General features: G+C 40.6%; 1 protein-coding gene across 1 annotated transcript in view; it reads left to right on the top strand.

Moving 5' to 3' along the window:
* The window catches only part of BMERB1 (bMERB domain containing 1), a 56095-nt gene that overhangs the window by 24857 nt on the left and 16799 nt on the right, over positions 1-14439 (top strand). Inside the window, exon 2 of the mRNA XM_075767449.1 lies at positions 2356-2479. Within this exon, the coding sequence (XP_075623564.1) occupies positions 2356-2479 (124 nt within the window). The remainder of the gene's footprint in view (positions 1-2355; positions 2480-14439) is intronic.

Genomic DNA, 14439 nt, shown 5'->3' with positions numbered 1-14439 from the left:
ACTCTCCCTACTCAGTTCTCTATATCCTCACCTTCAAATTTCTTCTCATTTCAGCTGCCCTGTCTGGCTTTTCCTCTCAAAGTTCCCTTAATGCAGCTTTTGCCAATCCTCCTTCCAGTTTGAGATCTCCATGAGAATTAGTAACCTTACAGTACGTTCACAGCACAAGTACTGCTATGAAGAGAAACTAAACCACTCTTTATATCTCTGTATTATTCTAGCTACATCTCTAAGTTTGCAGACAAGTTGCGACTTAATATCTTGTGGTTTCTATATTTATTTCCCTCCACTTTCAAACTTGTGGTGCCTTGCTTACATTTTTGATTCTTTTGAAAACATTGCATAATTTTGGATAGCTTTCAAAAATATTTTCTCTGGTTCAAGTACACATTGAGTGGGATGTGAAGGAGAATCTGTGACTGTTCTGCAAGAGGTCAGACTAAGCTACTGCTTGTCACACTAATTCTTGTGTTGGTTTAAGCACGTGCTCAGGGCATAAGGCTTGTTCACGATTCCCCTCCTGAATTATTGAAAACACAGTATGATAGCTGATCTGATCCAAGGGGTAACACTGTAGCATTTACAGCTAGAATTGCAGAGTGGGAATAAGATAGTGGGGGTTTTTTTTCCTGTTTTCTGAGCTCTTGAGAACTAATTTTAAAATAAGTATTATGTGTAATATATTTGTGGCTTATCTTTCTAATTACCAGTATTATTGGCTTTAACTCATGGTAGCATCAGAGTAACTTCCTATCTCCTGCTTAATACTTTTGGAAAATAAATTTGCACCAAAGCCAATTATGCTGCAAGCAGTTAAAATAACTCCACAACCCCAAAAAGCAACAAGAGGCAAAACTATACTTACAGAATCTTTGTTCTCGTTTCTTTTGACTGATGTCTGTAAACATCTAGTGAATATTGAATTATAATTCTGCCCATCTGTTAGTAGTAACACAGCATGTTAGGTACTCTGCTACTAAGTTCAAGACTTTGCTATGGTTCCTCATTCCCACACACCCAGATAAAGGTGTGAGGGGAGGGAAAGGGTGATTTTAATATTTATTAGCCCACTTTCTTCATTATGAAGTGAAGCCAAAACTTGCAGACAATATTAGCAGGATAACTTTAACTATATATATAAAATATATTTTTATATATAAAGAAAATGTATTTTCTTTATATCCTGTAGAATTTCTTTACTTTGCTTCCATTTTGGGAAAACGGGTCTTTGTGAACTAAGCTCATGCAGGGACTGTGTTTGTTGAGATTTTGTAGTTTTATTCCTACTCCAAGTTTCTGTCAGAAATTCTTCTCAGCTGTTTGTGCTTAGTCTGTCATGAGGGACTTGGGAATTCATCTCCTCTTAATTAATTGAACAGCCTTTCTTCTGATACTTTTTGTCTCCTGTTTTCTGCATAATCATGCTGAGTACATTTTGACCTGTCCGTTTTCCTTTTTTAGACCAATACAGCTGAAACAGCCCTGCTTTCAGGAATATGTCTCCATTTGGGTACCAAAACGCGCAGACACTCTATTTTTTAGTCTCTCAATTCTTGTTCAAAATGAAGGCCAAGTATGGTGAACCCTTGGAATAAGATTTTCCAGAGGCTAAATTGCTCCTTCCCAAATCCACCTTCTAAAATTGGTTCCTTCTACCTTCAATGAACACAATTCATAGCTCTGTTTCTTTCTGGATTAGAAGAGGTAATACATCAATTATAGAGAAATAATCATAGAAGGAGCCTGGCCTTACCAGTTGCCAAGTAATTACTACAGAGTGCTGTTTTGTCTCCTCAACTGATTTCATTGCCCTACTAAGAAACACTCAGCCCCTCAAAGGGTTAGGCCCTATGTCATTTCTAATCACATCCTTGGCTCCTCTCTAGTGGGTCTGGGCTTTAGCTTAGATGGTGGAATGGCATAAAAAGTTGTAAGAGTTAAAGATGGGAAACCTTCATCAGTTTTCATTGCCTGCACTTGCACCAAGATAGAACTCTTCAGAGTTGCAAGTTCTGTAGCAGTCTATGGCTGTTCTTTCAGAGTTTGTAGTCATACCAATTAAGGAACAGTACCTATGTACTTGGTTGGGATTCCTTAGAGGTATGATAGAGTGTGACTAACAAAATGAATGTAACTTTGGCTTAGGGATTCTTTCACTTCAAAATGGTTACAGTGAGAGTAATAAGCAAAACAATAGAGAAACCAGTCAATGTAGCATTCAGCTAGAATGTTCTTTACTACTTACATTAATTACCCCATAGTCAGATAGTACTGTGATTAAATTTACATTCCTAAAAAAAACCGGATTAAGACAGTTTGACTAGCTTAATTCATTTTCTCTGCTTTCACACACAGATCAACTTGACATCATTTCAATGGCTGAAACAACAATGATGCCTGAGGAAATTGAGCTTGAGATGGCAAAGATCCAGAGGCTTCGGGAAGTCTTAGTCAGAAGAGAATCAGAACTCAGGTTTATGTAAGTATCAATGCTTCTGGGAAAACACTATGCAAAATTAATCAAAATAGGAAAGAATGCTATTTAGAAGACTTTTATCTGCTTGACATTTTAAAAGGAAGAAAGATAAAGAGCATCCCGGTTAGGTGAATGCTTGCAAAATGCCATTGGGAAATTATTTTTGTAGTTGCAAAGGAAATTACTTTTTTTATTCAGCATGATTTGCAGAAGACATAAAAGGGATCTATTACTTACAAAAGGAAACTTTAGTAAAGTACGTGTCTACAGAGCATATTTTTACACCTGACTTCAATCCTTTGTGGGAAGGATATTTGTCTGAAGAAAATATCAACAGGTAGGGGATTTGGAGCTTCCACAGCGTAACCTAATTCAGGCTTTATTCCTCACTTCATTAGTGGTCTTAGTTCATGTCACAAGAGAGCACACTGTGTTCTGGACTAACAGCAGCCAAGATTTGACATTTGTTAAATGGAAGCCATTAAGTTGTGAACACAAAACACATTTTGATGTGTCAAATTAAATAGCAATACTCCAAGAGAGATTTTCAAAACTGCCAAAAGGGTCAGGCATAGGAGCCTCACTGAAGGTTAGTGAATATTAATCCAGTTCTGATGATGAAGTCAATATGGCTTATATTTCTAAATCACTGAATTTAGAAGACCAGGACTTATTAATAAGGAGTGTATTATTTTGAAGTCCCATTTCTCTGTGAGTACCTGAGGTCAGAAACTAACACCTTTGCTGACAGGCCAAGAGCCTTGGTAGAGCTAAAACCTGCTGAACCCAGACCTAGTGCCCTGACTCGCGCTGCCACAAGTTGAAAGCCTCACCCTCAAACAGCACAGACATCTGTCTCTGAGTACTACCCCAGAAGACTTCAGCCCAGAATCACTGCTTAGACACCTTTGGAAAAAAGGACTGGTAATAGTGACACTGACCTTTAATAATGCTGTAGTGGTACAAATAAAGTAAATGGGAAAGGTTTTGTCATACCTCCTCCTGGTAGTCAAATAACTACTTGGTTATTGGCTTGTACATAAATGTAATCCAGAAGCTGCCTCATCATTGAACCCTGTACTACTTTTGACATTTTTCTATATCAAACAAAGCACTGAAATAAACTGTCCCAGTGAATGAGAACCATGGCAGACATCCGCTTGTCATCGTTTTGCATGTTCTTTACTTGTTCTATTTGTTCTTGTATCCAGTCTGTTCTCTTCATTTCCCCCATGCTCACATTCATCACACTCTTTACTCTGTATTGCCCAGCAGGTGTTTGAGTAGGGAATTTAACACAGAGGAGCTTGCTTATTGAAAGGGGAATATAACTAACATTCATACTGTGCAACAGTACTCTTCATAATCCACACTCTGCCTAGAGCTACCGAGAGCACTCCCCAGCCGTTCACTGCCTGAGTGAGGAAAGCTCTTCTGAGCATCAGTGTCTCCACTAGGTTTGGCCCTAGGTATTAGCAAAGCAGGCAGGTGACAGAGGCAGCAACTGCCAGAGATGGCCCCCCTTTTTTGTCTTTTCTAAGTCATGGAAAGCCTAGCTTGTTGCTGCTGCCACTGTCTTCAGCAAGGGGGACTTAGGTCTGTGCCACTGCCAAAGACTGTCTCACTCCTTCAGCAGCAGTGGGCCAAGATGACTTTTCTGGGGATATTCATGCAGCTTTCTAGCCCAACTGCTCCCTTCTTTGTGGCAGAATATCATTAATCCTTGAGGCTGTTAAACTCAGTTTGTTAACACCACTGACTGAAATTGTGAGATAGCATCTGTCTCTGCACTGGGACACTACTTGTAAACCAAGGCTGCACTGATCATGATTTTTCAAGCCCTGTGTAGGCTTCCCATCTTTCTAAGCCCATTTACAACAGGCAAGTTCTTTATACTGGCTCAGCAAGAGTGAAAGAAGCAGCAGCCTCTCTCACTCCCAAAGGCCTCCAGAATTAGAACATGCTTCCCTTAATAGCTTTTAGGAGTCAAAAAAAATGTCTGTTTGTGTTTATCTCATTTTTAAAAATGTTTTTACATTTTATTCCTGACAAGTGAGAGGCATGTTGCTAGTGATGTCCAAGTAATGGAGCAGCATCTGTTCTTTACTGCCTTTCATTCTGGATAGTTTACACTCACCAGAGGGTCTCGGTTGCATTTGTCTTCAAAGACAAATGTCTTTTAATGACCTCTTTCTGAGATTAACAGCACAACTCACGGTTACTTCAGTGGTCCAAATTTTGTATCATCTGTTTAACTAGACAAATTACACAATTCATAGACATACTGTAGAAGACTTTATATGTGGCCACATTTAGATTTTTTCAGTTGTTTCCTGAAGTAATGCACTGCCAGTGTCCCAAGACCAGAAGTCTATATGTAGGTCATGAATTTTAGTAATTGTTTTCTTCTGACAGGCCTAGATTCCCCTATGAATGACCTATACAACCAACCGTATGTAACTGAGTCGCCTCAGACAGGTTTAAGGCAGACTCGACTTTGAACATGTGGCTGCTAACTGTCAGCACTCCATCTACGCTCAGACTACTGAGTTCAAGACCAGCTTTAATGAGAACCAGATCTCTTTCGTTCTTGTAACTACTTTAGCTTTTCGTTCAATTATAAGAAAAGGATAAAACATACATATAGTAATGGACAAAATGTGTGGTATGTTTGTATTCTCTTTTTTCCCCCTCATGCTGTTAGCAACATAGTAGAAATTCTCTTGAGTTAAATTGGGCTTTTTTTAGTTCTTATAAAAGCATGAACCCAGTGAAATAATTCCGTATCACACATCCAGCCACTGCTTACATCTCTAGCTACCTTTTAAAAAGTAATGGTTCATTCTTCTCACTGTTTCTCTGTATGACTGATTTTTTCCATTCACATGTAGCCAGATCCTAAAGCTAGGACAAAAGTACATTGTAGCTGTGCTTTAAAAAAAAAAAAAAGGAAAAAAAAAGAAAAAAAGAAAAAAAAAGAAATAAGCCAGAGGGCTTGTGCTCTGAGCATATCACCAGCCCTAACAGTGCATGGCTCCCTCCTGTTAGAGGCATACAGCCTGTCAGCTTTAGTTACACACACCAGCAACTACCATAACTCTTCACAGCACAGGCACTGTATTTTAACAATAGTCACACTCAAGAATAAGAAAACAAACCACTGTAAGCTAGACCTGTGGCTGATGGAAATCAGAACAAACTCTTCCTTTGTCAGAGCGATGCAGGTTTAATCCATGGAAGGAACTTGCTCTAAGACTGCTAATTGAAATTACTGTTTTCCTTGAAGACAATGCACAAAGAAGATCAAAATGGGATAATAATAAAACTCACAGTTACTGATGTCTGAAAGAGCTCTGCAACAACACATGTTGTCTTTAAACTGTTGTGTCAACATTTTGCCCAAACAAATGCAGTACCCATAAAATAATGGCATTTGGCAGAGAACTGCTGCAGGTTAGCCAGTACAAAAAAACTCAACAAAACCCAAACCCAACTGATAAAACACAAAACCCTAGCAAGGTCTGAATGCTCAGTGGACCTGGAGTTGGTTTGCATTTTTCACACTTCTGTGCGTGAACAAGTAAAAACTCTTCCTGCTGATATGTGAGATCATCGATAACATAATATTCTTTCAGGCAGTTCCTCAGCTGTGATCTATATAGCACATGTTCCTCTTCAAGCGACATGAACTCTACATGAAGGAGTCTTTAGCAAAACATACAGACAGCTTTTCTTGCTTTGAAAGTTGAGGCACTGAGGCCTTACTTTTACCATAGTAATACTGAATAAAAAAAAAAATTCGCTCAGTAGCCAATGTGACTATTAAGCAGGTATCCTTTATTGCAGCGCTGGGAGTCGCACCAGGGTATTTCCATGAACGTGGGTCTCGACGAGAAACAAATTGTTCGTGATTTATATTACAAAAGAGTTTACATATTCAGTAGGTTTCCGATAAATTTAATACATATTCATTATTATTCCAGGAACTCATGAATATATGCTAATATCCTGATACGCCTGCGCAGTTTCTTTCTCAGGTGGTCGGCAGGGGTCATCCTCCTCAAATCTTCCTCTTTCTCCTCTTCTTCAGTGTACACAGTTGGGTGACCTCTTCTTCATTATCTCCGTTTTGCAAGCTCAGCAACCTTGTTATCCATCCTGCCCAGATGATCCCAGGCTTGTTGGCGTATTGGGCCTCCCTTTATCAGGTTGCCTCAAACTTTGTGTCTTTTTCTAGTTCATACCCAAGGACTATTCCCTAATTTACGGCTTCTCTTATCCTGTTTCTACATTCCAACTATTTTATTAATTGTTTTCTTTTGTACTGGAGCATGAGACAGGCAAAGCCTGAGTTTGTGGGGCCTGACTCAAATGTTGCCAAGTTATATTCTGTTTTTAAAGTTGTTCTACGCTAATTAGTTTCCCTTATTCATACTATGAAGTCAATATTCCCTCTCCCCACTGAACAAAGTAACACCAATGACTAACGAATCTGTAGGACAACAAAAGGGATAAAATGAAATATGTTGTTCTGACGTCACTACACAAATGTTACATTACAGTACTCACGGTTGGTAACACTTCAGTATCTAAATAAAATCTTTACTGAACAGTTCATCATCACTAAAAGCTTTAGAAGAGTCACCCAGTAGGGGTGAAAGAAAGAGTGGGATGGTGAAGAAATAAAAGCCAGATACTTAATCATCATTATTATTTCAAAGCAAGTCCTAAAGTATTTGAGAATCAGGCAGTGGGATTAAACTCAAAAATAAAAGGATTTAATAGTATTAGACTTAAAAAGTGGTACAGAGTAGCATTCAAAAACCATACAAAACTATATGTGGGTTTTTTTTCTCATACATACCCAAGCAGGCTCTATCTCATCTGCTAGCCTATGTCTAGCAAACATACTATTAGTTCAACAGACCCAGATCTTCAGTTTTCAAAATCAAAGTGAGTAAAATTTCAATTATATTTGAACAAATTTCATATATATTTCTGTGATTGAGTTAAAACATCACAGCTTGTTTTTTTAGTTTATGAATTTCCGCCCACCTCTATGCAACACTCACTCTGTGAATAAGCAAGCTGCTTTGTGCTGTACTGGATATTAAAATTACTCACGATCTTCACTCTGGGCCATCGGCAGAAAGGTTAATCTCATCAGGAAGAAATTTTCCACCTTTAGAAAGAGATTTGGACACTCAGTCAGCAACAGTAACTCACATCATACTGAAGTTGGTAAATCACCAGATAAGAGGCCTCACCTGCCTGCAGGTTTACAATTCTGGTTAAAGAAGAGAAAGGGCAGCAAACATTCCTTTAATAAGGGGCACACTTTATTTTTGAAGTTTAGAGGGAGCCTTTCATAGGGGCCCTCCCACCGCAGAGCCACACCAGCCATGCTAACTGCTTGCCCTCACAAGTGAAATGAGCTTTGCGGCTGCCAGAGACAAAATGGCTGCCATTCTGTGGCAGCTCAACCAGACAATACAAAATGGCTGCCCTACCTCTGGGGCCACTGCAGCAACGCTTCCCCTGACACCCACCTTCCTCTTGCAACAGATTTGAGGAATTTTTTTCCTTCCTCACAAACTCTGTGTGCTCCCCTTACTGTCTGCTGGGCTGTGTGGCATAGAGGGCCATGGGCTGCCAGCTAAGGCCCTCAAAAAGCTGGTTTTCTAGTGATCACCTCCAATGCCCCTGGCTCTGGTGAGAGGCAACAGAGTGCTGGCTAGTCCATCCCAGGAGGCCTTCATGAAAACCAGGGGATAGTTGGGTGCAGGCCTGTTAATGCATGTGTCTCCCACTTGTCCTTCAACAAAAACACACACTGCTCAGATCACCCCAAGTACAGCACCCAAGGCAGCCATGTACCCCGGCGCAAAGCAGAACTCTCTGCAGTTCATGGGGCACAGCTCTGAAAAATTAAACTCTCTGGCAGACATCTACTGACAGCTTCCAGAAACAGCATCATTCCTGACTGGTGGACAAACCAGGTATGTACTAGTATCCATCAAAATTATTTTAAATTTCAGAAGATATCTTTAAGAAGGTGTTGAAATTTGTCTGCATCTCTGTAACAGGCCCACAGAGCAACAGATACTGGTTTTCAGTGACAGACCAATAATTTGCTGTTGAAGGGGAATACCTGTGTTTACTCTTAGACAAATACAGATATTTTGTAGTCTACCTATCACTGTGCTAAAGAAAAACTTCCCCAAAATACAGGGAAAGTGAACATTCAGCGAGAACAGTGGGAACAGGATTTACCCTGTTTAAAAATGAAACACCAAAAATTTTTGTGTGAAGACCATAAATATCTGTACAGTTTGACTACATGTGATTTTTCTCTCTTTTGTACTGCTTTGTAGTCCTTTGTACACTCTTTTGTCTTTGCCTTGCAGACAGATGTGGAAATTCTGTACTGGTGTACTAAGCATAATGTGAAACCTCATTTCAGTAATGAGAAGCTATAGCACTTAAAGATACATTTACACAGTGTAACTTTGTGGAACTCTGAAGTGAAGCAAAAACGTACAGTACAGGAAACTCCAACTGACATCTCTGATTTTCAAATTTGTGAGACTTTGTTACTGCAAAACACAGCTTTTAAATTTTGCTCAGTGAAGCTCAATAAAATCAGATGTGTGACAGCGTGTTCTTAGCCCGTCCCCTGAAATATTTTTATTTGAAAAGCAAGGGAAGCAGCTGAACGCTTTTATCTGTTTAACAGATTACATGCTATATACCACAATGAAACAGTTCATCTTGTAGTGTATGCTTTAAAAGAGGCCAGCTTTCTGATAATTCTTGTTTTTCTTTTTATCAATACAAAGAAATAAAGCAAAATCAGTTGAAGCAATTGATTAGCAGGTCACGACTGTTTCTCAGACCTTGGAGCAAATTGCAAGTCAGATATTAGCATTTGTAAGCCTGTCCTTTGCTTTGCTCCATGCTGTTATTTCCTCCTTTGAAAAGAAAAGGAGGGCAGCTGAAGACAGCTGTACTCTTCATATCCAGGAAGTCTGTACTATTTCCAGTTGAATACCTGCTTGCTATGAAGAATTACCTAAAGTTTACATGGAACCAATTTTCAGATTATGAAATCAAGCCTTCCTCAATTGGGTAAGGCCACAATTTACGTTGTGCAATCACATTTTAGTTAAGGCAGCCACAGTCACAGCAGAGCAGATGCACTGTGATTTGCTCTGTAATTACATTATCGAATCCTATTTTTGTCTCAAGACCCTGTCTCACTTAGTGCCCAGGCGGGACCTCCTCAGGATATGTCAAGGTTATGTAGCAATTGTGGCTGTTTGTAGCATCTCTCCTATGCTACTGATATTGTGAAATTTCATAAAATTAAGCCAGGAGCTGTTGTGACCATCTCCAGCCAGCCCAGGAAATGAAAATATAGCTTAAAGCCATCATATGCTATCTCCAGCTCTTCTGAGTTTATTTTCAGAAAAGCTGAGGACTCAGCACGTATTGATACGAAGGAGACAATATGTACGGAAAAGCATCAGTCTATAGCTAGCCAGCGTTCCCCCTAATTCGCTTCTCAGGCTTCTCTCAGCTCATTTCTTAAAATGTTCTCTATAAAAAGAGGTTTGGGTCAAACAGTAAATTTTCAATCTGTCTTTGCTGCTAAGGAAAGCAAACATACCACTTCAGAACGTGCACACTCTCTCTCCCTTTCTCGCTCTCCTGTCCCACTTCCTTTTTTTCTTTCCTGGTGAGATAATAGACCCAAAAGCCGAGGGAGCTGCTCAGACAGCATCCTCTTCGTTGCACATTTAATGTGTTACTGTTATGGATACTTGTGTGTGGCTTCAGAAGCAATTTAGGATTCATATCACTGGGGGGCATGGAAATCTATCGTGCTGAAAGACACGATTGTAAAAATAGATAATGCGTGTGTTAGCTCAGTTTAGCTGACAGAGGAGACAGGCAGCAAAACCTCAGAGCTCTATATGATAGAGGAACAGATCAAAACTGAACCTCAAAATCATTAGTAGTGCAAAATTAATGCATTTTAAAATGTATTAGCATGTTCTGGCCCAGTAAATATTAACAGTATAGGTGAGATCTTATCACCCGCAGTTACTGCCTACGGCTGTGAATAGAAGAGGCACGGAGTTCTTATAAAGTAGCATTCACTGCCATCATGAAATGTGCTCCTTGGGAAATCTGGCAGGGCCTGATACTGCTGGCTTTCCAGATGGAAAACAAAAGTTGAAGCCAGCTATATTGGATGACCTTGAACAAAAACTGTGGAAGTTGCTTCCACCTGTGATAGCTGTCTTGGGAGTGGTTATTTCTGCTATGTAGGTGAATGGCAATTTTTTAATGTATAGGGAATATAAGCTATTAAATAGTAAGCCCTATTAGGTTGCTTTAGGCAATTATTGAAACTGGTTTTACTTACCTCATTAAACTTGTTTTATCAGTAAAAATATTATAAATATAATACACAGAGTATTTGCTTAAAGTCTCTGTGGTTTTTACATTGCTAAACTAATACTGTGAAAAAGCAAAATTCACCTCTACATTGACTTTGCAAAATTAAAATTGGTCATTGTCTTTGTACACTCTCGTGACACACTATTAGATGACTCCCTCTTCTCCGGAGTGCTCATAATCTCTACAGCATCCAAATTCTCCATAGATCCATTCAGGGTTTTAGACCATTTTACACTGTTACATTTGCTTACTTGTAATCCCAGGAATAATTACATTTTATGTAGATAAGTTTGCTGCAACTTGACTTTGCCCTGGTAGTAAACTCATACTAGCAGTGCCACAGCTTCCTTAGCTGTCCTGAGTACATAATTAATCCCTGGTTTGGGGTTTTTTTCTTGCTTCCAAGATCAGGCTTACTTTTTCTTTACTTGCCTTTCTAACCTTTATCCTTTTCCCACTTTGCAAAAACCCCATACATCTCTCTTTTGCTGCTGCGACATCGGTGTACCCATTGCTAGTAGTAGTAGTAGTAGAGGTGGGATAGTCAGTAATGGTCATTCTATAGGGTATTGGACATAATGGTGGAATCTCAAATTCAGGACAGATTCATCATGGAGAAAAATTTATAGTCCATATTCCTTCTGAGGACAATTACACATCAACAGAGGTCAGAGAGGATTCTCACCTTTGTCTTCTGCAGTACGCACAGCACATTGTTATTTAAAGTATGAACAGGTATGTCTGCTGATTGCCTGGCTTTATGCAACCACTGCAAAGGGAAGCAACATCCAGCTACACAAGAACTGAGAAGTGAGAGGTTAATTCTTTTGGTGATGATAACCTTCAGTTAACCAACTTAGAAATCCTATGGTTTAATTTATAATGAGTGCAGTAAGGTCTAGTAGATTCACACAAAGTGGGAACATGAATGGCTCAATGTCCAAGTAGAGAACGGTGACGAGTGGTGTTCCTCAGGGGTCGGTACTGGGACCGGCACTGTTCAACATCTTTGTCAGCAACATGGACAGTGGGATCGAGTGCACCCTCAGCAAGTTTGCCGACGACACCAAGCTGTGTGGTGTGGTCGACACGCTGGAGGGAAGGGATGCCATCCAGAGGGACCTTGACAGGCTGGAGAGGTGGGCCCGTGAGAACCTCATGAAGTTCAACAAGGCCAAGTGGAAGGTCCTGCACGTGGGTCGGCACAATCCCAAGCACGACTGTAGGCTGGGCGAGGAATGGATTGAAAGCAGCCCCGAGGAGAAGGACTTGGGGGTATTGATTGATGAGAAGCTCAACATGAGCCGGCAGCGTGCGCTTGCAGCCCAGAAAGCCAACCATGTCCTGGGCTGCATCAAAAGAGGTGTGACCAGCAGGTCGAGGGAGGTGATCCTGCCCCTCTACTCCGCTCTTGTGAGACCCCACCTGGAGTACTGCGTCCAGGTCTGGGGGCCCCAGTACAGGAGAGACATGGAGCTGTTGGAGCGAGTCCAGAGGAGGGCCACAAAGCTGATCAGAGGGCTGGAGCACCTCTGTTATGAGGACAGGCTGAGAGAGTTGGGGTTGTTCAGCCTGGAGAAAAGGCGGCTCTGGGGAGATCTAATCGTGGCTTACCAGTACCTGAAGGGGCCTACAGGAAAGATGGTGAGGGACTGTTTGTCAGGGAGTGTAGTGACAAGACAAGGGGGAATGGGTTTAAGCTGAAGGAGGGTTGATTTAGATTAGATGATGTTAGAAATAAATTCTTTACTGTTAGAGTGGTGAGGCACTGGCACAGGTTGCCCAGAGAGGTTGTGGATGCCCCCTCCCTGGCAGTGTTTAAGACCAGGCTGGATGGTGCCTTGGGCAACATGGTCTAGTGGAGGGTGTCCCTGCCCGCAGCAGGGGGGTTGGAACTAGATGGGCTTTGAGGTTGCTTCCAACCCAAACCATTCTATGATTCTGTGATTCTATGAAACAGTCAGTCTCTCGTTACTGGCTAAACTCGAAAAGTAAGACTATACTATAAAGCCTGCTTATGAGGAGTGTTTCCATTCTGAAGGGAGAAGAGGCAGCAATGATTGCTGTCTTTGTATGAACAAAGTTAATTTCAAATTTTAATTATTTTTTCAACCAAATACTTTATCTTTGTTTCTAGTGACTCAGTAGTATGGCATCAGCTGTGACTTCTCAGTGGCTTGATGCCTCGTGTGGCAACAGTGACACAGACTAAGCATCACCTTGGGCAAGGGTGAGAGGGAGGGAGAGCGTAAAGAGAGAAACATACTGTCAAAGGTGTAAATAGCAGTGATAACTCGCTGGCTATATATTGCCAAGCAGGTGTTCTCACTTTTGCTTTCTGGGCTAGTTTTGATTCTTTCTCTGCTACTTTTTGTCTTTGTACTGTATACTATTTTCTCTCCTCTAAGGCGAAGCATGGAATTCCCTTATGACTGTTTACTTATATGTACAGTATCTATAGTACTTTTCTCTGAGTTTGGCACCTAGCTGTTACTACAGTGCAAAGAAATAACACCAACAAAAACAGATTTTTTTTTTCATGAATAGAGTTGTTGTCATCAGTGTTTTCTGGTAAGATCTGTCTTTTCATGGAAAGAAGTAATGAATCTTTTCTCCTTCACAGTTCTATTATCTTAACAATACAATATAATTTACTGTGAATTCCATCCTTTTTTTTTCCTGATTGTATCTTGCTCTGGGAACACAGGATGTACTTTGGGATGGTGTAGAGAAGGAGGCAGTTGTGTGATTATACATAGTTTTCAATAAATATACATGTCAGGTTATTGGCTTCATAAGGTACCATTAGGAAAAATACCAAGGCCAGCTTTATGAGGGATACCATGGCTGTCCCATTGATACAGCCTGGTGTGGCACACACTCTTCTGCAAGATAGGATTAATTTGGGCTGTGACTGTATGTCCCCATTCACCTTTCCCATCCCAAGCACATTGCAATGGTGTCTCACTTGCAAATACCCAGAGTCCTTGAGGAAATAACCTGGAAACGTAAGCTGGGAAATGGTACAACCTGGTTTCTGTAAGAGAAGTCAGATATTCCAAGCTTGAGGCTTCTGAGATTAGGGACAGCATTTCCAGGGGACTGCCATGGACCTGGGAGCCTCAAGGATGTCAGCATGCCCACTGTAGAAGGTCCAGCTCTGATGAGGGCCTCCCAGCTCTGCAGATGGGAGCCTGGAAGCCTCAGGAACATGAGTTCTGGACAGGATTGCAAAGTTCTGGACTGTGCACTTTAAGCTGAAAGTGTAACTACAAATCAGCTCTCAAGGAGGAAAGAAAAATGCCTTTGTTCAGTTTGATCTCTCTGCTGATCCATCTCCTTTGCCCTGTTCGACAGCAAACAACCCCGGAGGAAAATATGTTACACTTTCAACTGTGTGGCAGTAAAAATGCTGTGTTAAAATGCTCAGAAAGGAAAAACATTTTTATTGGTGTGTAATGATAAACATATTGTTAGCAAAGTATTTAATGAATTGT

Source organism: Balearica regulorum, chromosome 15, assembly GCF_011004875.1.
Source record: "Balearica regulorum gibbericeps isolate bBalReg1 chromosome 15, bBalReg1.pri, whole genome shotgun sequence".
NCBI classification, from domain to species: Eukaryota; Metazoa; Chordata; class Aves; order Gruiformes; family Gruidae; genus Balearica; species Balearica regulorum.
Note: the sequence above shows the minus strand (reverse complement) of the source record. Positions and strands in the feature narration are given on the sequence as shown.